Source organism: Leptidea sinapis, chromosome 27, assembly GCF_905404315.1.
Source record: "Leptidea sinapis chromosome 27, ilLepSina1.1, whole genome shotgun sequence".
NCBI lineage: Eukaryota > Metazoa > Arthropoda > Insecta > Lepidoptera > Pieridae > Leptidea > Leptidea sinapis.
In genome coordinates this window covers 4,839,661-4,863,929 of record NC_066291.1, presented here as the reverse complement: position 1 = coordinate 4,863,929, position 24,269 = coordinate 4,839,661, and the positions used below count along the sequence as shown (strand labels likewise).

The 24,269-nt window shown below is 38.7% G+C and overlaps 1 protein-coding gene across 43 annotated transcripts; it reads right to left on the bottom strand.

The window, feature by feature from the left end:
- Positions 1–24: 24 nt before the first annotated feature.
- On the bottom strand, positions 25–23,408 carry LOC126972739 (myosin heavy chain, muscle). Of its 43 annotated transcripts, XM_050819689.1 has the most exons (25): positions 23,113–23,408; positions 22,361–22,504; positions 21,389–21,573; positions 20,672–20,867; positions 20,525–20,588; positions 20,012–20,110; positions 18,181–18,284; positions 17,237–17,374; positions 16,041–16,310; positions 14,914–15,084; positions 13,303–13,482; positions 12,662–12,818; positions 11,936–11,994; positions 10,448–10,535; positions 8,653–8,770; positions 8,167–8,284; positions 7,016–7,152; positions 6,809–6,935; positions 6,183–6,392; positions 4,927–5,813; positions 4,208–4,286; positions 3,438–3,683; positions 1,499–3,334; positions 901–942; positions 25–454 (listed from the first exon to the last, which is right to left on the bottom strand). In XM_050819689.1, exons 1-24 carry the CDS (start codon positions 23,317–23,319, stop codon positions 919–921), a joined length of 5,844 nt encoding a protein of 1,947 aa, XP_050675646.1. In that variant the 5' UTR covers positions 23,320–23,408; the 3' UTR covers positions 25–454; positions 901–918. The 43 variants fall into 43 exon arrangements, with proteins under 43 accessions (XP_050675646.1, XP_050675626.1, XP_050675656.1 ...); XM_050819669.1 differs by lacking the exons at positions 901–942; positions 18,181–18,284; positions 22,361–22,504 and adding exons at positions 19,374–19,477; positions 22,569–22,712; XM_050819699.1 differs by lacking the exons at positions 901–942; positions 11,936–11,994; positions 18,181–18,284; positions 22,361–22,504 and adding exons at positions 11,244–11,296; positions 19,374–19,477; positions 22,569–22,712.
- Between the last annotated feature and the right edge of the window lie 861 nt (positions 23,409–24,269).

Below are 24,269 nucleotides of genomic sequence, written 5' to 3'. Positions count from 1 at the left end.
TTGGAGGAAAATGAAAAAACCAAATAAATTGTATGACAACGATATCGCTTTATTGAATGTCAATAGACGGACGGTCGGTTCGGCGGCGGTCCGGTAGAAGGTTGTGTGGTGTGTCTCTAAGATGCCGCGGGAACCACCGCACCTCTCGCCCGTCTGTACGATACAATATATACTCCACGGTAATAAATAATTATAAATAAATATCAACAAATTACAAAATAATGTTTTGTAAGGACAACTTTACTAATATTCGTGTAAATTTACAAATTTTAGCCTTACAGTTGATCGTTCACGCGATTTTTACACAGCTGTTATAATAAATATTGGTTTAACGAAATAATTTACAGTCCATTATTTTTTTTAAGTGGAACGTTTAGAAATCGTTTTCGGGCCCTAGGTCGAACCTTGGTGGGAAGGTGCCGAAGCCATCAAATGCTGGGCGCGAACGTGGGGGCTGAAAAAGAAAATTATATATGAGTAACAGAAAACAGGTTCTATATGATATATAACGTGCAGGGAGCATGCTAGGATTAAACAAATTTTGAGTAACTAGGTCTTAATACTCCATACCATCTTGGCATTTAGTATTAGGGACAAGTACCACAAGATGGACCGATGATCTGGTCAAGATAGCCAGAATAGGTTGGATTAGAGGAACGTAGGGTGGATCGTCGTGGAGATCTTTGGGGGAGGCCTTTGTCCAGCAGTGGACGTCTTCCGGCTTAAATAATGATGACTCCATGCACTGGATTCATTTATTAAATATAACGTGCGTTTAGAGTTACGTGAATAGAAAATTCTAGTCGTCTATAGGTATGTATCATCTTTCATTGAAAAGTCTGAATGAGCACTGTACTTGGTGCTGTTCTTGAGACGTGAAGTCAGGTCAAAACCACTTACATTGACTGCTGTGGTGATCTAGGGACGTCCTTTAATGGACGCCTGGCCAAATAAAATAAAGTATGCTTAGTGAACTTCAATTTATTGTGTCTACTGTGGTAAATAGGTCTAGATTACCTATTAGAAAATGAACCTCCTTAGAAATGGAGAAATAACCACAGCATCGCACACCTTAAATATCATTCCCGTCATGTTCATGGGTAGCGTTCCCCTACAGTACAGTTTTCAAGAAACTTTCTTGCACATACAACGACACTATACAATAAGCTCTCTTGCGATGTGTTTCTAGGTCTATACGATATGAGAACCTTCAAAAAAGGTCTGGTGTTAATAATAACTATAAAATCATTTATTTCAGGCATACTACCTTACATCATAATTGATACAAATGTGGGTATAAATTTATTGCAGATCTCGTATGAGAATCACTTAAAATATTTATTGTCTTCGTGATCTTCGTATTAATGGATATGTACTTGTTGGCAGTTAGAGATAAGCTTAAACCAGACCTAACTGGTGAAAGGCCAAATTTATCGTTGTTCAAACTAAAGAATGAAACTGCATAATTAAAGAGTTGGAAAATCAATAATCAACTTACCGCCGGGCTGACTCCTCTTGCAGCAGATCCAGCACGTCCTTTGCCACGGAATTTGCTGATGGCTTGCTCGGCTAGGTCGGCTCTCTCCTCGGCTTCCTCCAACTCTTGTTGTGCCTTGCGGAACTTGGCCAAGTTGAGGGCAGCGATTTCCTCTGCTTCCTCAATCTGCCTCTTGTAGGTCTTGATCTTCTGTTGAAGTTTGTCAACAAGGTCTTGCATGCGTTCATGGTTCTTGCGGTCCTCCTCAGCCTGGAAGGTCAATTCCTTGATACGTCTCTCAGACTTTCTAAGGTTCTTCTGTGCGTCAGCGTGCCTCCTTTGTTCACCGTCCAATTCATTCTCGAGTTCTCGTACTCTCTGTTCGAGCTTCTGAATGGCCTTCTTTCCTCCCTTAAGTGCGTTAGCTTCAGCTTCATCAAGCCTGACTTGCAGTTCCTTGATCTGTTGTTCAAGGGCCTTGCGGAGTTTCTCCTGTGTTTGAGCGTGTTCTTGTTCAGCACGAAGTTCGTCGGCGAGCCTGGCAGCGTCAACCATTGCCTTCTTTGCCTTCTCTTCGGAGTTCTTAGCCTCGTTTAGGAGCTCATCAAGATCGGAGTGGAGAGTCTGTAACTCAGACTCAAGTTTCCTCTTAGCAGCAGATAATGAGGCGCTTTGAGCAGACAATTCATTGAGTTGTTCGTGTGCGTCACCAAGTTCTTGTTCAGCTTGGCGGCGAGCACGGTCAGCTTGTTCCAGAAGGGTACGAGATTCTTCAAGTTCGTTCTGGAGGGCATTAGCACGACGCTCTGAGATACCAAGCTGTTCACGGGCATCATCACGGGCACGCTGTTCTTCTTCAAGAGCAGCTTGGAGTTCCTTGATTTGTTGTTGGTAGCGTTTGATATTCTTTTGTGCTTCAGCATTAGCCTTGTTAGCGTGGTCAAGAGCAATTTCAAGTTCGTTGATATCAGCCTCCAGCTTCTTCTTCATGCGAAGAGCCTCAGCCTTACCCTTTGCTTCGGCTTCAAGGGAAGCTTGCATGGAGTCAAGGGCACGCTGGTGGTTTTTGCGGGTGTTTTCGAATTCTTCTTCCTTCTCTTGGATTCTCCTGTCGATTTCTTGTCTGACTTGAGAAAGTTCAAGTTGAGCACGTAGGACCTTGTTCTCTTCCTGTTCAAGGGCAGCTTCAGCTTCTTCAAGAGCAGCCTGGAGCTCATCTTTCTCGGCTTCAAGGCGCTTCCTGGCCTTCTCAATTTCATGGATGTTGCGGCCACCTTCACCAATCTGGTCAAGCAAGTCCTTAACCTCATCAGCGAGGTTCTTGTTCTCACGGCGGACAGCTTCAAGTTGTTCTTGGCCTTCTTCGTAGGCACCCTTAAGGCGGAACAGTTCGGTAGAGTAGTTGCGGCATTCCTTCTGGCTAGCATCGAGTTCAGCTGCAAGATCGTCAACCTTGAGCTTCCATTCACCAATGATCTTGTCGAATGCCTTCTGTTTCTTCTCTGCAGCGTTGGCAATAGCAGTAGCTCTGTCAACCTCGAGTTGCAAGTCTTCGACTTCGGTAGCAAGGCGCTGCTTTGTCTTTTCAAGAGCAACAACCTTCTGGTTGAGTGATTCAATTGTTTCCTCTGCTTCGGCGAGGCGGGCCTGGAGCTTGCGCTTGGCTTCCTCGAGTTCCTCTGAGCGAGCAACACCTTCGGACTCGTATTTGGACCTCCATAATTGAGCTTCGCTGTTGGCCTTTGAAAGTTGGCGCTGAAGATCAGCCTTGCCTTCGGCCTCCTCTTCCACTTGTTCGCGGATGTTGTCCAAGTCGTGTTCCAAGTTGCGGAACTTGCCAAGAAGAGTAGCGCGTTCCTAAAGAAAAAAAAATATTAATTTCATAACATAACAAGTATTGAAATTGTTATTATATAGCCATTGTTATGGTTTTTGTATTCACTATATAACCAAAACCTACCCTTGATTCTTCGTCGGCAAGCCTCTTGGTGTCCTCCAACTGAGTGGTGAGGGACACCTTGATCTTGGATAGCTGTGACACTTGAGACTCAGCCTCCTCCAGCTGGCGGAGCAGGTCGGAGTTTTCAATAGAGAGCTTCTTCTTGGCAGCATCCAGGTCATTAAGGGTACGGTTGGCCTCGTCAGCCTTGCCTTGCACCTCGTTGAGTTGGTGTTGCAGTTGCTTGACGATCTTTTCTTGGGCAGCCTGTTTAAACATTTCAGTTAAAATTGCTCCCCTTTGTTTATATTATTAAAAACTATTGACTCCTTTTTCATTTTTAATGAATTGGTTGAAGTTAAGACTCGATAAAATAACTAGTATAAAATGAAATTCTAAAATAGGTGAGTCATTCACAGTAATACATTTTTGTTTATTAAATCTTAGTATGTTTAAATCCGTTCTGAGAAGTAGTACCTAATCATAATTTACACATGCAACTCATTAGTTATAATATTTAATTAGTTTCGGTAGTTTGAGAATTAGTTCACGCGATATAATTAGAATTAAGGTTATTGGGAATTACTGAAAACAAGCGGCTGTCATGCGCTTTTTATATTAGTGGTGATAATTTTTTTGAGTTAAGTATAATTTTATTAATGGTTATAACAGAAATGAAATGGTTTTGGTTGTATAAATCTTGTTGAGTTTTTCTTTATTCGAATTTCGTGAAAAGCTGCAAAGCGTCCTGCTATTGCTGATTCTAGCAAGTTTTTAATTTTTTTTTATACCTTTTCGTTGGACAAATGGTCGAGACCGGCACGAAGGTCATTGACTTCGCTAAAGTATTGAGAGCGCTCTTTCTCAGCCCTGGATAAATGGAATACAACATAGCAATTTAATATTAATATCCCTGTACAATGTGTTGGAAATACTAGGGAATCATGTAATAGTAGATATGTTCAGTGGAGACGTCATGTTTTGGGAGTTCGAAATGTGTCTGTAACAAAGTATCATGCAGGGTCACCCAGAGTGGTAGACATGCCTCTGCCTATTGGCGACATGTTACCTTTTCCCTTGCAACACTGTCAATTGCTGCGCGCGTGTTGTTAAGCTCGTTGTAGCATTGTGCGCGGTCATGTTCAGCCCTGGATTTGCAATTCGATTAATAAACGAATATAGTACATCTATACTGTTTAGTCCTAATGTTCCTTTTTAAAACAACACTTAACATATTTTGTTTGGAAGAGTCCGTAAGTCGATACCAAGGTTCTTGATCTAAAATTACTCGTGCCCACGAATTTTATATTACTATCGAATACAAATAGTAACATAAAATACTGCTTGAGAGGTCATAAGTCTTTTATTCATCCCGATTTGTTTCGATAATATTTTCTTTTTACTGATGAACAATACCCCAAGATTACTGTTATTTTTCAAAATATCACCATCAACTTAGTAATTGACATTATTCTAAATATTTTATCTAAATAGGTATATATATACTCACTTAGCCTTGAGCTTGTTGAGCTGGTCGAGCTGCTCACCCATCTCGGAGACGGCGTCGTTGTGCTTCTTGCGGAGGCTGGCAAGGGTAGCCTCATGCTGGATGTTGGCCTCTTCCAAGTCGCGGCGGAGTTTGCTCAACTCAGCTTCACGCTTCTTGTTCAGCTCAATCTGAGCAGATGTGGCACCACCGGCTTCTTCAAGACGCTCACCCAACTCCTCGAGCTCGCGGGCAAGGTCGGCACGTTGCTTTTCAGCCTTAGCGCGGGCCTGGCGTTCGGATTCGACTTCCTCTTCCAGTTCCTCGATGCGGGCCTGTAATTCCTTGATCTGTTTCTGGACCTTGCTGACCAAAGATTGTTCGTCTTCCAGTTTGGCAGTGAGAGATGAGATTTCCTTGTCCTTGCGTTGGATGGTCTGTTCGAGTTCCTTCTTGTTGCGTTCGAGGTCGGCGACGGCTTCCTGGGTAAGTTTGAGGTCACCCTCAACCTTCCTCCTTTGCTTTTCAACATCACCGCGGAGTTTCTTCTCACGCTCAAGAGAGTCTTCCAGCTCGTCGAGGGTCTGTTCGAGCTTTTGTTTGACCTTGTTAAGGTGGTTGACCTTGTCTTCGGCGGCCTGGAGTTCCTCTGAAGTCTTCTGGTTGCTCTCTCCTTGTAGTTTCTTCTCCTTGTTCAACTTGTTGATGAGCTCATCCTGGTGGGCGATCTCATCGTTCAAGTTGCGGATTTGGTGGTCCTTGGTGGCCTTGTCTTGTTCAGCCTTCTGGACTGAAAGCTCAAGGTCTTCAAGATCCTTCTTAAGTCCAGAGACTTCTTGTTCCAACTTCTTCTTGCCCTGGAAGAGTTGGTTGCGGGCATCTTCCTCTTGTGTGAGACGGTCTTGGGTATCCTTTAATCAAAATAAAATTAATTTCATTTGAGATTCTAAGCTTTGCGTCTGTTTCCTATCGATCACCGGATAACTACAGCAATAAGAGTTTTAGCTGCAATAAAACTGTATATATTGCAGACGTGCAATATAATTTTAAACTTCGCAGCCAATTCGTAAGATAAACAAGTTTATTTGGGGAACCGCAGCCAATATAACACGCAAGTGGCTGTGATGTGAATGTAAAGAAAATCGTATGTTAAAATGTTTAAGTTTAGAATAACGTGGAAAAAAAAAATATTCTATTGATGATTAAACAGTGGCGTTTTAAAATTTTTAAATATATAATAAAAATATATAAAAAAGACCGTAAAAAATACTTGAACATACCCTGAGTTGGTTTTCGAGGTCAGCCTTTTGCGCTTGGAGCTTGTTAGCGCGCTCCTGTACTTCAGAGAGAGAACCCTTCTCTCCCTCGAGGTTAGCGAGCAGAGACTGCTTCTCTTCCAACAGCTTGGCGTTGAGTGCTTCAACTTCCTTACGGAGTTTCTCTTCCTTCTCGAAAGCTTCCTGGGCCTTCTGTGCCTTCTCCTCAAGTTTCTGTAAAATCACTTCTGGTTTATCCATACCGTCCCACACTGACAAATGATTCGCCGCCATATTTATATAATCACAGCATTAATATAGAAATATAAAAAAGGAATGCAACAATAACTATTTCGTTTCGTTCGTGAGTGAAGGAAGGGTGTAGCGCGCGCCGCCGACCGTTCCGCAACTGAGTGGCGCTGGAGAATTCCAGCGAGCGCAATTCCCGCCCCCGCGTGAGTAAGGAGCTAGCGCCTACTCGCTGGAGTGGGGCGGGTTCCAGAAATGGACGCGGCAGGTGCGGCGGTGTCGCGTAACCACCAGGTGGGCGCGGCTGATTCTATTTGTGGACCCCTGATTCACGCATCTCCACCGCAGAAATAATTACGGACCTATTAATCATAGCGCATCAGGTGTGCGGAAGTACTAACCGCGATCTCATCCTCGATGCGAGTGACGTTGAGAAGGGGCTTGACCTTCTGCCACATCTTCCACCAGGGCCAGGTGCGGAGCTGCAGGTACTTGCGCAAGTTGCGTTGCACAACTTGGAGAGCGATCCTGTGACAAGTTTCATAATTATTAAATTATTCAAAGTACAGAAAAAATCAGTACTTCGAATTTGTTGCAAGCTAAATTACCTCTGTTCTTGCAGCCTCTTGTATTCCTTGCGGGACAAGTAACCACGGATGTAGGCCTGGAGCCATGACACGATCTTAGACAACCTGTCGTCACGCAACTCTTCCATCTGACCCAAGACACCGGCACGGAAGAACACCTGTTCCAGCACAAGTATAATTAACGTCCTAAAATTTAGAATGTGGCAAAAAATATGTACGTGCATAGCAAATTTATATAGTGACATTACAATTGTATAATTATTATTTAATTTACATGTGCTGAAGTAATCAAATATATTTTGTGATTCATTAAATCGTGGATATAAAAATAGCAGATAAAGTCAAGCATACAATATAAATTATATATATTCATAATTATTCATGCACAAAATGGAAGCATTAGTGGGGTCTAGCTCTACCTTCGTCTTTCCGAGTCTATACGACTCCGAATCCAAGCCGGTATGTTCGAGAATTTTCTCAGAAGCTTTTTCCGGCGATATCGGTTCTTTGATCAGGTTCGGGCACAGAATTTTGTATCTGCGTTAAGTGAGCACACAAAATAAAATGACATGATACTTATGATAATATTATGGTTGTAAGGAAAATAAAACCGGGCCTTAGTAGCGTGGGCCCTAAGGGTGAAGGATCCTGCGAGGGTACTAATACACTACTTAACTAAATTTAAATTCAACTACAAACAAAAAAAGCATTGGGAAACACACCGATCCACCTGGTGTTTTGGATCGATCAAACTTGAGTTTGGTAAACGTCAACTTTAAGTGAACATGCCTTGGTGTGACCGAGACGGTATGACTCGACATCCAAACCGGTAGCGTCCAGGATTACTTGGGCGATTTTCCTGGGGTCTGTCTCTTTGTCCGCAGCTTGGGGGGCCAGGATCTTGTAGCTACATTATCAAACAATATCGACACACGGTAAAGGAAAGTCAAACGTGATTTAAATCTAAGCCAACGTCCCATACGAACGTTGGTAATGGTTGCTCAGTAAATAAAATAATCACGACCTGCTGCGTACGTGTATTCTATCTATGAGACCATTCCAATACTTAGTAGTGTCCTTCACTAACTCTATCTGTTAGAGTCTTATTAAGTCCTACCAGTCTCTGGATAAGGAGGAATTATTTAATATAAAATATTCGAGGAAATCCTTGCCTTTGTGTGACCGATACGGTACAGGTCAGGGTCGAGACCAATTGATTCGAAGCAAACTCTTGCCGCTTCTTTTGGCTCTTTTTGCTCAGCCATTAGAGCTGGTGCAAGGATCATGTAACTGTCATTAAATATAATATTAATATGTTATAATGTTATTAATATAGTATTTTAGTTTTAGGTGTCCAGGTGCGACATGAATTCCAGAATGACACACTTTCAGAACACTTGCTCCATAGTTCATGACTTCCGATGACGTCAGTGAAGCTCAGCTGCTGTTTAATAATAACTGTCGCAGATCCATTGAATATTCCAGAATAGAAAAAAGATTGTTTAGACTAGAGATCTAAAATAGATGAGGCATACTCATCGAAACAGATAAAAATAATAAAATTCTAAACTTTATAGTCAATACACAATTTGAATTGGAAACAGATGTTTGTCCAAAAATAAATTTAAGCGATGACTCGTGCTTAGTGTGAATCTTACCGCAGTTTGAAGTCGGGGTACACCATCCTGTTGGGGAAACCTTTACGGCAAATACGGATACCCTCAAGCACACCGTTACATGTCAGCTGGTGCATCACAAGGTGAGAGTCGATGAGACCTAGGGAACAAAGCCATAGCGTTGTGGAGAATGTAACATTTTTGAAGACACCAAAATATAAGAGCATTTAAAATAAATTTCTGTGAAGTTTCTATAAATTATGTTAATGTTAGTTTGAAACATTGCAAAAATATTTAATATGCTCCAAGTAATAGTGTTGTAAATAAAAAAAAATGTATGTGGAACGAACATATTTGGGTTGCCGTGTGAGATGAGCAACAAAGTTATTTTGATAGCTCAACACCTACACGACTTGTGGTTATAGATTCCTGATGGCGCTCAGTTTATTTATATTTTGTGGAATTCAGTGAGAATTTTATTAGAAGTTATGAAATCGACCTGATAGACCGAGACATTTATTGCAGACATGTTTTATTTTTACGCCAAGTCACATTTTTACTAATTAAAATCGTTCATTTGTTCAAAATTGCAAATCTCCTAAAGTTCTTCACAGTTTTATAATTTTTACATAATATTTCATTTAAAAAGGAGCCTGTTTTTCTATGTATATGATATATATATATATACATCTATGTATATGAAAATCTATTGTTCATTTGTGGAAGATCTCAAGTATCCTAAAATTCTCATCCGATTATTTTGAATTATTTACAACACAATATGAATGTATATACGACCTTTTTTTACTAATCTTTATACAGACAAGCTAAAGTGAAACGTTGCGGAGTTTGACAAGTTTTACATAAATATAAGAACTACGCACGGCCTATTTAAAAGGACTCTTTAGGACATTAAAACAGAAATTGTTATATTTCTGTACTAGTACATAATATGAATAAAATGTCTTTTTCAAAACTAAATAATATAAACTTACTTCTTAAGCATGATTTTTTTAATTTACAGTAATAATAATTATGATGTTAAATCTTTATTTATCCATTAAAAACTTATTCTAATGTATAAATACTGTAGTATTACGAAACGTCTTATCTTAAAGAAAAGTAAGCAAAAAATTTTTATTCATATAGTTGTAGATTTATTATAGCTCATTTAGGTCAATTAAATATTATGTTACATTCGTGCTTATATGCACTTTACTGATGTCTTAGCTAAATTCGTAAACTACTCGTGTCATAAACATTCATAATGGTAAAATAAAATCTGAATGTGAGTCTTTTTTGATTTCATAATATTTCGAGCTAGTATGGAGCTACATAATTATTTTGGAATAATATTAACGTCTTTGTATAGGGCATTTAATTTTCTAGATAATTAATTATATAACTAATTTTTTAGACTTCTGATAAAACTTTAACAAATAAAAACAACAAAATCACCATAATTGTTATTGTTTTATGAAAATGGTGGATGAGACGAGCAGGACGTCAGCTGATGGTGATTGATACGCCCTGCCCATTACAATGCAGTGCCAGGAATATTGAAAAATCCAAAAACGCTGAGCTGCACTACTATTTCGCTCGTCACCTTGAGACATAAGATGTCAACTCACATTTGCCCAGCAATTTCTCTAGCTACGGCGCACTTCAGACCGAAACACAGTAATGCTTACATATTACTGCTTGACGGCAGAAGTAGGCACCGTTGTGGTACCCATAATCTAGCCGGCATCCGGTTCACGTCATTATTGAAAAATGGTGTTTAGATGTGTAATGTTGTTTGTGAGTCGGTCTGAACTATAATTATTCAATTACTTACCAGGCTGTTTCAATTCGTTGGGGATGATACAACGTACGAAGTGAGGCTGAGTAGATCTCAGTGTAGTCATCAGGTTGTTCAATTGTTCCTGAATATAGATTTATATGTTAATCTGATGTCCTTGTGTAAGTGACACATATTTTTCAATTTATCCTTTAAGCCAATCTTACAGACTTCAATAGAATTGGTCCCGCAACATTTCATTTGTTGGGAACAGAATTATTTTAATTAGAACAGTTTTAAATCTTTTTAAATACGGCAATAGAATAACATTGCGAAACTGAAAAGAAGTTTCGTTTAAATTAAAACAACAAGCGACACTCAAATGACATGAAAGAAAGTGTTTTTATAATGAAATAGTGAACACATAATTATTAGAACATATAACGTTAAGTAACACACACTGAAAAACACAACTGTTAGTTTAGTACATTAGTTGATATAGCGGGTATTCCGTTTTTGATACTGATGCTGTACGGGAAGTATTGCGTATATACATGATCAATCTTCAATGTTAAAAAGATTCAAATATTAAAGATACAGAATAGACCATATCTCTGCTGTATTTTTTAAGTTAATTTGTACATATTTCTGTATGAAACAAATATATTTAATACAGATTTCTAGCAGAGACGTATGATCTATTGTGAATCATAATGAGAACATATATCAGGCGGTCTTTGCCCTTTCTTATGATTTATAAACTGCATCAGACATTGGTGACTTAGCGTTTTCATCTACATTCATGTAGTATTCTACGCTTGATGCTTCTACATAATATTATCATAATTTGAACCTTGTAAGCAGAGGACACAGTAGCGAAGCCACCTCCCTTTTTACCGCGACCGCCTAGGATTCAACATTAAGTCAACATTAAATGCGACGATCACAACACAGCGTGGAGGACATACCGTGGCGCCCATACCGTGGCGCCCAAAACCCCGACATTCACAAGAGAGGAAACATATTGGACAAATAATTGTTAATATTTTAGGGCTAGCAACTGTGTTTTAGTTTTGTCAACGCGAGTAAATACTGATGATTCGAATACCATTTGATTTTTGTTTATGATAATTAGGGGCGAGACGAACAGGACGTTCAGCTGATAGTAATTGATACGTCCTGCCTTTTACAATGCAGTGCCGCTCAGGATTATTAAAAAAGCCAAAATTCTGAGCGGCACTACAACTGCGCTCGTCACCTTGAGACATAAGATGTTACGTCTCATTTGCCCAGTAATTTCACTAGCTACGGCGCCTTTCTGGCCGAAACACAGTAATGCTTACACATTACTGCTTCACGGCAGATATAGGCAAATTCTATCTGGCATCCTCTGCAAAGGTGCCTCCCACTGGTTTTACACATTTAGGTAAAGCTCAAGATATATATAGGTTAGGTGTAAAGTGGAGTTGCTAGCCCTGGTGCAGAAGACGTATACATGAAGCTACGTGACACATAAGCTTAAACTGCTGACGTGATCCTTGTTACCCTGTATAGTGATGATACAGTCTGGAAGGCGGAACCCTTGGCACGCTTGCCACCAGCTCCTAATTTGTAAAGTCAAAATGAAAACACTTGGTAATCTATCAACATATAACACATCATCAGTCTCTATAGTGAAAGAAAAGGGAAACAGTTGAAAATTAATGCTTTGTATTCTGCACCTGCTCAAAAAGTACCTTTGTGGAAATTGCGGTGAGGGTGCTTTTGTAAGTGATCACCGATTTCCGATACTCTCCTGCATCACCAGAGGAATCGCAAGATCGTTGCCAACATTGTAAAGCGACGTGTAAGAGCACTACGTCCAATCAGAGTCCGATCCGTATCCGTGAAAACACGGTCTGAAGTAGTCGTAGAACTATTTCTGGATCTAGTGCGTAAACTATTAAAGAAATAGTTCTACAACTACTTCGGACCGTGCTTTCACGGATACGGATCGGACGTAGTGCGAAAGCGCTCTAAGGAATCGCTTACTTTCTTCCCTCAGCGAATCATATATTATTTCACATGTTTGATTACTAAATAAATTTGAGTATGTTGCAAGAGTTCTAATCCAAAACATGATTTGATTGTAATAAATAAACGTAAAAGATTTAGTTTACTTACATTACAGTTGTTTTTATACTGTACAAAGATATTGAATTAATGAAATTATCGTTCTTAAATAACAGATATATCTTATTATTTGTATTATGTTGATAGAATGGTACATACCCTTGCCACCACCAGCATCGGCACCACCAGACTGACCAGGATGATCAGCGAAGATCTCCACCAACAGTTTGTTGGCTCCCTTCTTGAACTGGTCAACGACGGTGTCGTTGAGGGGGTCCTTGTTCTTCTCAAGCCATCCAGTGATGTTGTAGCCGACCTGGTTCAATACAGTTAAAGTAAGAGACCTACTCAACAGGTCTACAGATCTACAGGTAATCTCTATTATAGGCAAGTGAAATTATTCGTTACTTTTCTGTCTAAATTGATTTCTGTTGAATAATTTTACTACTAATGTTATTCTTGGTACATAAGTATATTTATAACCAACTTTCGACTTTATAAACGTTACCCCATCTTGGGAATGGTTCAGTCGCCAGTTCAGTTCAGGCTATTTCTTGAAGTAAATATTTTTTGTAATGCAATTTTTTGTTAAAGAAAACTAACGGAGATTCTAAGGTTTGTTCTTCAACGTCTTAGACCACACAAGATTCAAAGTTTAAATTAGTGATAAAAATAAACAGAATTGAATAAAAAAAACTTGAATTTGATAATTAATGTTCTATATGATAAATGAGGGTAGTTTTTGAAAATCAATTGAATTTGCTAATATAAGTATGTTACAAAGTAGGTGTGATACTTACGTTACCGGCGTAGTGACCAATGGCGAAGTGAGCGGCCTGGCAACCAGGCTTGGGGGGCTTGGGCTTCAGGTAAGGCGCAGACTTGCCCAAGTGGTTGTTGTTCAACTTCTCAACGAATGTTTGGTCGGTGGCTTTCGGGAACATAGACTCTTCCTCAAGGATTGAGAGGATACCCATGGGCTGGAATCGAACCAATGAGATTAGAATTTCGAAAGTATGTATTAATTTGTGTAAAATGTGTGTATTAATTAAAAATAGTTTATTTCTCCTCGCATATTTCTATGTAAGTCTTTGACTTGTTAAAATTTGTGATTGAGTTGAAAATATAGTACATAATGTAGGAATTTAAAATATATTGCTATGTGTGTAGTGTGACTTAATAACTAAATGAAGCCTTACGATAAAAGCAACATGCATTAGAGCCTTTGGTGCAGCAAAATTGGTTTGTGTGCGTCAATTAGTGAGATTGTTTTGTGTTAGCGATTCAATAAAAATAACTCTAGTAATTTGTTTAAAAGCAGTTATTTTTTAACATGTAGCTAGATTTTCCAATAATTTTAAGTGCATCGTTTCTACATAATCCAAGTTTTACATATAGGTGCAAATAAAATTAATTTTACATAGTTTCCTAATAACTCAGCTATAGTATGGATCGCGGCTTTGTATTATGGAATAAGCGCGAGCAGTGCTTTGTCTAAAAACTTGACGTAAGTAAATACAGAATAAATTCTTGCAATAGCCTTGCATCAGCTGTCAGCCTGAAGCGGCGTTACGGACCTACTATCCTTACAGCTTCAAGCGTTTACGATATACCTTTCCTATAAGGCTTATTGTCGGTTGGAGATCCATACCAAAATCTATGAAAGTCCAAGCTATCCCCTCCCTCTCATACTCTTCTTGTTCTAGGACGAACATAAAATGATTAAAGAACTGTTGCAACTTTTCGTTGGTAAAGTTAATACACAGTTGATTAAACCCGTTCTCCTGATGTCGATACATGTGGACAACGAAACGGCACTTGTTAGTAACTTTCAGTAATCGTGTATGTGTGTGTGGGATGTGCGTGTATTTGTGTATTTGATGAGTGTACAAACAAAAAACAGACAGTTCACACAGCACAGGACAACATATGCTTGTCCGACGAGAAAAGTTCTAGAAAAATCATGTTCAACTTTGCTCGTGGACTCTGGCGAGTTGCAAGCGTTCATAGTTGCATTACCGCCATCTACCTTTTCTATAAGATCAATGCAATTTTGAAGGTCCATGCCAAAGTCAATGAAAGTCCACTCAATGCCTTCGCGCTGGTACTCTTCTTGTTCCAGTACGAACATATGGTGGTTAAAGAATTGTTGGAGTTTCTCGTTGGTGAAATTAATGCAGAGTTGTTCAAAACCGTTGAACTGCAGGGAGACAATTAATAGAAAAGTTAGTGTTAGCTGGAAGTAGAGACTACGGATCACATTCCGTAGCTAGTCCCTAAACAAATCCTTGTGCAATCCTAAACTAATACCACATCTATCCCCATAGAAGTGGCGGTGGTGCCAAACAGAATTCCATCTGTTGTAGGTGCAGTACACGTGGAAGGTCGGGTTACTATTGAAGGACTATTACCTTCTCAATTAAATCGATACAAGCAAGTAAGTCCATTCCGAAATCGATGAAAGTCCATTGAATGCCCTCCTTCTTGTACTCCTCTTGTTCGAGTACGAACATGTGGTGGTTAAAGAATTGCTGGAGCTTCTCGTTGGTGAAGTTAATGCAGAGTTGCTCGAAACCGTTGTACTTTGAGAATAACATAATACCCAGATAAGAATGAAATAATTACAAGAGTTAGAACTAAACTAGAAATCAATTAGTGAGCAGGGTACGTTGATAGCTTAACAAACATTGATAACACCCAGTGTGTTATCGGGCTTCCAGTCCACCCGAGTACCTTTTCGATAAGGTCAATGCAGGCCAGTAAGTCCATTCCGAAATCAATGAACTCCCACTTAATCCCCTCTTTGGTGTACTCTTCTTGTTCCAATACAAACATGTGGTGGTTGAAGAATTGTTGCAGTTTTTCATTGGTAAAGTTTATACATAGTTGCTCAAACCCATTGAACTAGACAGTGATATAGCATTAATATCAAAGAAATTATAATTTTAAAAATAAAATAAACAGCTCCTATAATAATTTGTCAAAAATATCGAAATTTTTTAAATAAAATTCTGTGTTATTACAAAAAAAGTTAAACATGTGTTGAACACTTGTTTTAAAAATTCTATTCCGAATCTGTCTTTCTGTTGTTTAGCGTTCATCTTTAGACATAGCTTAAATTTAAACACGAGTCGAAGCTTGTCTATGGTGTTTCTAACGCATATATTATATACTTATGTAAGATTTAGATTATATGATGACGTCATATAGAGGACAGCTGACAAAAATTGCGTTTCATTCCTTTATTTGCTCCTGTATATATTAGTTTATGTTGTGCTTAACGACGTTTTAGTTAAACACAAGCTAAACTCTGTGTTGTAATAGAGAAAGATAAACTCCATTTTAGACGTCGGTATTGTTAGGCCACTGACGTTGTTATCTCACTATCTAACAAAACACGTGTCTAAGCCATGTTTAATTTTTATTTTGTAATAACACCGTACATTTTAATTAATTTTAACTTTAAAGTATATTAAACATTTTAAACTGATTCAATATATCATTAATTCATTTGTTTTGCCTAACAACTGATACTCACGTCGAAGATTTCGAATCCAGCAATATCCAGCACACCGATAAAGTGCTGTCTCTTCTGCTTGGTGTCTAGTGTCTCGTTACACTTCTTGACCAGCCACTTGAAGAGACGATCGAAGATACCCTTGCAGAGGGCTCCCACGGAGTTGAGCACCTGGTCCTTGTTACGACCCTGGGTGACGAACTCATTTCCGACCTTGATGCGGGGCTTCAACAAGTTCTTGTACAGATCAGCGACGTCGACACCAAGAAGCGTGGCAACACGGTTACCTTCCTGTTAACAAAGAAATCAAATAAATTTATTAACTTAAGCATATCACGAGTGGGAGGGTCCTTACCAGTGGGAGGCTCCGTTGCACAGGATGCCGGCTAGATTATGGGTACCACAACGGTGCCTATTTCTGCCGTGAAGCAGTAATGTGTTAGCATTACTGTGTTTCAGTCTGAAGGGCGCCGTAGCTAGTGAAATTACTGGGCAAATAAGACTTAATATCTTATGTCTCAAGGTGACGAGCGCAGTTGTAGTGCCGCTCAGAATTTTTGTTGTTTTCAAGAATCCTGAGCGGCACTGCAGTCTCGTCTCTTATTTTCACAAAAAAATATTAATCTTCTTTAGAAATTGTACTAGGTGATTAGATACAGGTGTATCATTTTATGTAAAACTAAAATGTTGAACGAAAGTAATCGTTTAGTTCTACTTGATCTTAATTTTATCTGTACTTATGCTAACATACTTTGGGCAATTTAACTAGGTATGTATATAACGTATTTTACGCAAAGGCACAAAAAAGGCATTTATTTTCTCAAAATTGATTCCTTTAGAATTATTTTTGATGTCATTTCTAATATACTTGATACCCGCTTCAGAAACAAATGGCGCTCTGAGAGAAATGAAGCGGCGCAAGAAACTCTCCCAGCAGTTTTCTTGCGCTCTTTTTAATAAAATATACAATATTGTACAGTCATTGCTATTGCTATAAAACAATCTTAATCTCTAATCCCAGGCTGTCCGATCACTTAGATATTCAGCTGTGGAGTAGTAGAATTTACGACGAAGCCATTTTATAATAAAAAATTAAAATTTATTTATATATAATGCCTGAACAGTGGCTGGGACTAAATTATAAAGGTGTATACATTTACCCTTAAAGCTATTATGTATCTTATGAAGCCTTCTAGAATTAGTATATTGATACGTACCTCTGTGCCATCAGCTTCAGCCTGTTCCTCACGACCCCTCTGCTTGAACTTCATGCCTCCCATGTGCATGACAGCGGCGGTGATCTTGTATACGTTGTCCTTCTCTTCTTGGGTGAAGCCCAGAATGTCGAAGGCTTGCTATAATTATAAAACACAATTATATACTGGCATAACCTCGATCATTATAAAAGCGTGAATGATTTAGCAAAATTCACAAACATCAGTGAGTTTGATTTTAATAAAAAATAAAGACGTGTGGCACTCGTTGACTGCCGCGGTAAAGCTATTGCATAGCATTTTTTATCTACTTATGCAATTATAATTATTTATTTATACAGTATATGATTTTTGATAAAATTTTATTTAAAAAAAAACAAGCGGGAAGTGAGTAAAATTTAACTTGCAAGATTTGATTACAGACAGACAACGGGACAGGTGAAATTAAATAAAAATGCTTGTCATAATAATAAAAATTAAAAAACGTGATATAAAAAATCAAGACGTACCCCAGGCTCGAACCTGAGACCCTCTGCACAAAAAGACATAGAAATATCTGTATAGATCTAGTAAGTAAGTGTTAGGTTATTTTCGTTACGGAATTTCTGGATTCGGTCTCCACGCTCAAGGCCCGCGATAGAAGCTATGCAATAGCTTAAAATATTATAAAGTATGTTGTGATTAACAATGAATGGCAATAAAACTAGCGACTTCATTAGTAGGCACATAAGAAAGCAAAATACTTCTTTTTACAAAGAACTCCATATTATATTATACCAGCAATTGTAAATTTCTACTAGATTGTAATCTTATTTAAACTTAAACTAAATCCGATCCGTGGACTTTGTTGCAATATTCTTGCAAGTAATCAATTTCTAATTGAAATGATTTTGAGCGTCTCAAAGCTCGTCTAAGTCATTCAAAATATCTATTTTCTCTGAACTTACGTCGGTTAACAGACATTCTTCACCGTCATCGACGTTGGGGATCGTAATCTTACCCTGGGATACGATGAAGTAATCGTATATGTCGTTAGATAACAGACACATCTCTGTGGGCGAATAAAGGTTGAACATATTTAATACGATACAATACATACCCCATCCCTAACCGGACCTATGTACCTATCTGATAGTGTTGTGTGTGTGTTGTCTTATAAAATAATCTTAGAGAGTGCTGGTTACAAATGGAGTTAAATCCTGTTTGTACAGTGCACTCCAAGTACACTATTAAACATTTGCAAGCATAAAAAGCAAGGGACCATGCATTGTGAATGTCAGAACTTTCTGTATGTAGATACGCGCGCAATATTTTTTTTATGAAAATAAGGTACGAGACGAGCAGGACGTTCAGTTGATGGTAATTGATAAGCCCTACCCATTACAATGCAGTGCCGCTCAGGATTCTTGAAAAACCCAAAAATTCTGAGCGGCACTACAATTGTGCTCGTCAACTTGAGACATAAGATATGAAGTCTCATTTGCCCCGTGATATTACTAACTACTTCCCTTCAGACCGAAAAACAGTAATGTTTAAACATTACTGCTTTACGGCAGAAATCGGCGCCGTTGTGGTACCCATAATCTAGCTGGCTTCCTGTGCAAAGGAGCCTCCCGCTGGTAAATATGCCACATGCCTTTATTGATATAACCCAACACTACTCATATAGTGTTGTAATGTGTGCTTACGTTGTCTGACATACACTTTGATGATCAAGTTAATTGCAAGCCGAAATGACGTTATAAGTAAGTATAATATAAAGAACACAGCGTTATGTGACGAGCCAGTTGTCTCAGTCTGGACTCACGTCTGTCAGTTTCATTTCCTCGCCATCATCAACACCGGGGATCACGGTCTTTCCTTGTGCCACGATGTGGTAGTCATTGATGTCGTTGGACAAAATGCACTTGGCTACAAAACGACACCAAATAACAGTAAACATTGGTGTTCTAACTATCGAATAGGGTGAACAACATGCTTTATGGGTTGGGGCACCACTAGGGGATATACAAAGGGTTCATCTCGCGGTGCCTCAAGGCGAGATATCCTGACCTGGAGCTGGTATCTCTCGGCTTCCAGGTCAGGGGCTAATACTACAGGGAGTGACACAAGCCTTCAGCTCTTAGAAGGCTGCACTTACGTCAGTCAAAACACATTCCTCGCCATCATCCACGTTCGGGATGGTAGTTTTTCCTTGTGATACGATGTAATAATCATATATGTCGTTTGACAGCATACACATTTCTAAATAGCAAAACTGCATTAAGTAAGATGGTTTAGGTTTGTGTTTTAGAGAGAATTATATTGAAAATAAATTGCAATAAAGTAATCTAAAACTTAAAACATAATTATCGTAACATAATATAAGTTCAGACTTGTCAGCAATAATAGCTTTTAAAGTCAATATTTGAGATATCTCCTTAATATTAAAAAATAAATAAATTATAATGAAATAAAAAATATTTAATTAGATCAAAAAAATTAACTACTTATCTGAAAATTAATGTGATAAATGACCACTTGAATAGCTGATCTAATTCAAATAAGTGGCATAAAACCATTGCCACTCTTTTTAATATTTACGATATATTACAAAATATTTATAAAATCTGTGCAAAAAGATGAAAAAAATACTCTAACGATTAACTTAAACAAAAGAATTCAATAAATCATTAAAAAAAATAAGAGTTATGAATATAGTAGACGTATTATCAGTGGTATTAAAACAACTTAAATAATCAAAATAAATAGTTAATGACATATAGATATAAGACGTACCCTTAAGTCCAGGAACGGATCCAGACATCATCTGGTAGAAGATGTGGTAAGAACGCTCAAGAGCTTGTTGAGAGATGACACGGGCCTTCTCCAGCAGATCTGTTCAACAAAACAATGTCGACTTTGAAGTCACATAAAACAATCATCTTAACTTCTAGAAACTTCATGTCGTAGATGCTAGAATGAACTTTTAAGTTCTTCTTGATTTTTCTTATGAGAGTAACTGACGAAAATTTATACGCCCTTCCCATTACAATGCAGTGCCGCTCAGGATTCTTGAAAAGCCCAAAAATTCTGAGTGGCACTACGATTGCGCTCGTCACCTTGAGACATAAGATGTTAAGTCCCATTTGCCCAGTAATTTCACTAGCTACGGCACCCTTCAGACCGAAACAGATTAATGCTTACATATTACTGCATCATGGCAGAAATAGGCGCCGTTGTGGTACCATAATATAGACTAGATCCTGCAGTCTAAACTTAAGTACTTATATTGATAAGTTAGTTACTTACAGGTTTCGATGTCAGCACCAGCCAGTTTTCCAGATGGGCCGAAGTGAATACGGATGAATTTACCCTAGGGAAGTACAGAACAGAAGATTAATAAATGCCTTATACTAATAACCAATTTATCGTTAAAATTAGTAAATTTTTACTTACGAAACGAGATGAGTTGTCGTTACGGACGGTCTTGGCGTTACCGAAGGCTTCAAGAACGGGGTTAGTTTGGACGACCTGGTCTTCAAGTGAACCCTTCTTCTCCTGGTTAGGGTCTTTCTTTTGTGAGGCACCAACAGTGGCGAAGTACGCAATTACTTTCTTCGTGTTTTCAGTCTTTCCGGCACCAGACTCTCCGCTGTTGGTTTTAATAATTTATAGATCAAAGTTAGAATACGTAATAAGTAATTAAATTTCATTCTTCATATTCAATTTTTGTGTGAATAATGGATAATATTTTAAAAGATCTGTCTTTAACTATCTGTTGTATCAAATATTGATTGGGAATTAGGTTGTTTTTAGGTTTAAAAAATCAAAGGATGTAGCTATCATCATCATCATATCAGCTGGAAGAAATCCACGGATCCACTTGCTGGACAAAGCCTAAAGATTTCCACGACGATCTGCTATTTAACATTTTGGGCGGCTTTGCCATAATCGCCACGCTTGACAGGCAGGTTCGTGATCGCAGTGGATGCTGCTGCACTCTCGGATGGATTCTGCTGACCATTAAAGATCGGATCGTTGTATCCCTTAGTCGCCTCCTACGACACCCACTGGAGGATGTGGGGTGGTGTTATTCTGGCGCGACACCACACACCATGTAGGATGTAGCTATAATGTCTATATATTAATATAATAAAATAATGCAATACATACGTAATCAACATAGATTGATTCTCGTGGTTGGTTAACATGTTGACATAAGCGCCGTCGGAAATGGCGAAAATGTGGGGTGGCACTTCCGAGCGACGCTTGCCTCTGTACAGCTTGGCACATCGGAAGGTGTACACGGGGAATCTCTTGTAAGGGTTGATAGCCACACAGAAGAGACCCGAGTAAGTCTGGAGTAAAACAATAGATTAGAAACGCTCTCTCAAACAAAGTACTCAGCAAAAACAATAATTGAAACACATACAGTATACCGAGACGCAGCAGTATTGTATCGATACTTTATACGCACGTCTATAGTAAAATAGATCTTCGATCAACGTTATGGCATTCATTATTTAGTTTTGACTCTATTGTGCCATTGTCGATAGAAAAACTTTTCCAGGATACTTAAAATACATAATGAGCGAGGGCATTTTACGATGCCTTTTGCTCTAAAAACACCCAGCCGTTTGGAGCAGTATGGGGCTGAAGAGTTAGATACATCAACAAATTCTAATCATCTAAAAACAATAAGTTAGTGACACAAAGGGGAGAAAAGATGACCTGTAGTCCAGCTTTACCGACTTGTCCTGTAAACGAGGGTTCAAGATCGGCTCCCAGATACCACATCCATACCAAACAGATTAAGACAGATTGTATATTGTTGCAAGATTACAAAAGTTTTAAAACCGAAATTTCTCATTATTTAATTACTGTAAATAGTTTCTCGATATGTTTAAATCTACAAAACTTCTTAAAGTTCAAAATTGACACTTGAATTATAAATCCAAGCTTGTCTTCCAAAAATAAAACACATTGACCAGATACGATAAACTGCTTGAGAGCTGTCGATGTATCTATAAATATAGATCAAACAGATGAATGGGTTTTGTAATGGTACAACATCTGTCTCGTCTGATGGTGAAAGGATGAGGGTCATGCACAGTGCAACGCTGCAACTCCTTGCTGCCGACTTACGTAGATGAGCTGGTGGTAATATCTCTGCTTCAAGTTATACAAAACTGAAGCGTCGTTGAGGTATGTCAAGTTGGACATATCCTCACATTTTTCGTATTTGGGCGGGTTGACTTGAGCAACAAGATCCTTCTTGAAGTCTTTTGTCTGTGGGAGAGACAGATTATTAAGTTTATAAGTAATGATAATGGCGCTTATTGCGCCCACTTACATAGATGAGTTTCGCATAGTATCGTTGTCGAAGATTGTGAAGAACGGCTGCGTCGTTTAAGTACGTCAGGTCAGCCATGTCCTCGACTTTTTCGAATTTCGGCGGGTTCACTTGGGAGATGAGTTCCTTTTTAAGTGTCTTTTCCTGCTCATTTGATAAATAAGTTAATGCCGGTACTTAATATTAATTTCAAACCAACATTCCAATATATTCAAATGAAAATTGAAATTCAATTAACTCATTAAAAGATAGTGCAATTTATATTTTCTTTTATATCTAGAATTATGGTTTAATTATAAGATATTGGTATAAATGACCAAAAAAACTCTCATTAATAAGGACATAAGAAATTCGAATTACAAATTTTTATATTGGGTTACTTTTTCTGCTAAACAAATGCAGTTTCTATTCTTCGAACTATAAGTCTTACCCGCTATATATATTATTAGCTGTGATTGTAATATAATGCATATAACTTTAGTTTCTCTACTTGAAAATAAAGAATCTTTGAAATATTTACTGATATAAGAAATATGTCAATTACCTCGCCTCCAGGAAGGTTGACGGTCACCAGGTCGCCCTTGGTGGCCTTAATTTCTCCCTGTACGAAGCCCTCCTTCTCGTCTGGTACCCAGCAAGCCTTCTTACCATCGTAAGGCTTGCTTTGGTCGATACGCTTCTGTTCAAGCGATACGAACAGGTATGGAGTCGGATCGGGGTCCTCTCCCTCTTGCTTTTGTGGCTTCGGCATTTCGGAGGGCTAACGAGACTGGGGCTTGTCGAGACACGAGAACAGAGCCCTTGAGCCTTCCTGTGAACACGAGACCTGTTAGTCGGGCGCTTCGACAGATAAAACAACTGAGAGGCCCCGTGCGTCTATTTGTGGCTGAAACCCGAGTAGTAGCCGCTTTGGGAACTGTGCCAGATCGCACGCCGTTTGCGTAACTCCGCGCTGCGCTTGCTTTTTATTGGACTACAGCGATGAACGAACTCTTCGCGGATGTTACGTCACAGGAATGCGATGCTGGCAGCTGGAGTGACGCCAACGAATTAACTCAGCGTGGATTGTTGTTTGCTTTTATGGCAATGGCTGTACTATTCTGATATCGGTTCGCGAATGATTTATATATCCGGTTTGATTGAGCGATGATATGATTTGACGTTCAAAAAGTGATATTATATTCCTATTTAAAAAATATTTGCATCTTAATTAGATTACTTGATGCTCATTTATTTTTAATCATTATGATTAAAACAAACTTAATTAGTTTATCAAGCTTTTAACTTCACTTGCATACTTAAAAAAGTCTATCTAAGATTTAAGTTAGCAATTCTATAAAAAAAAATATCTAATTATTCCAAATATAGATTAAGAATTAATTTGATAACTTTTTCAATATAAGATTACAGTATTTTCACCGCTATTCTCAAATTATTTAAAGTAATTGAAGTATTCGGAATACCATCAAATAAAATTGAAACTTCAAATGTAATAAGGGGCAATCAATCACTGAAAACAGATTCCGTTCTCAATCCATCACCATAGAAGTAAACAAACAATCCACTTTCATCACAATCCAATCCGTTGGCGTCCTTGAGCTGGCACTACACTCGCGGTAACTATCGGGTGTTCGGGACACTCCGGACGCACAGGACACGTACGTGCGTACTCACGTTTGAAGCCGTTCTGACCGGCCGCGG

What these genes read in the sequence shown, in the direction of transcription:
- LOC126972739 (XM_050819669.1), bottom strand. Translation starts at nt 23,319, where the DNA reads ATGCCGAAGCCACAAAAGCAAGAGGGAGAGGACCCCGATCCGACTCCA. An exon ending in ATCCGTTCCTGGACTTAAGG is followed by an intron (nt 19,478 to 20,011) that starts GTACGTCTTATA and finishes TTTGCTATTTAG; the next exon opens with AAATGTGTATGCTGTCAAAC. An exon ending in TTGGTCACTACGCCGGTAAC is followed by an intron (nt 12,819 to 13,302) that starts GTAAGTATCACA and finishes GTATTGAACCAG; the next exon opens with GTCGGCTACAACATCACTGG.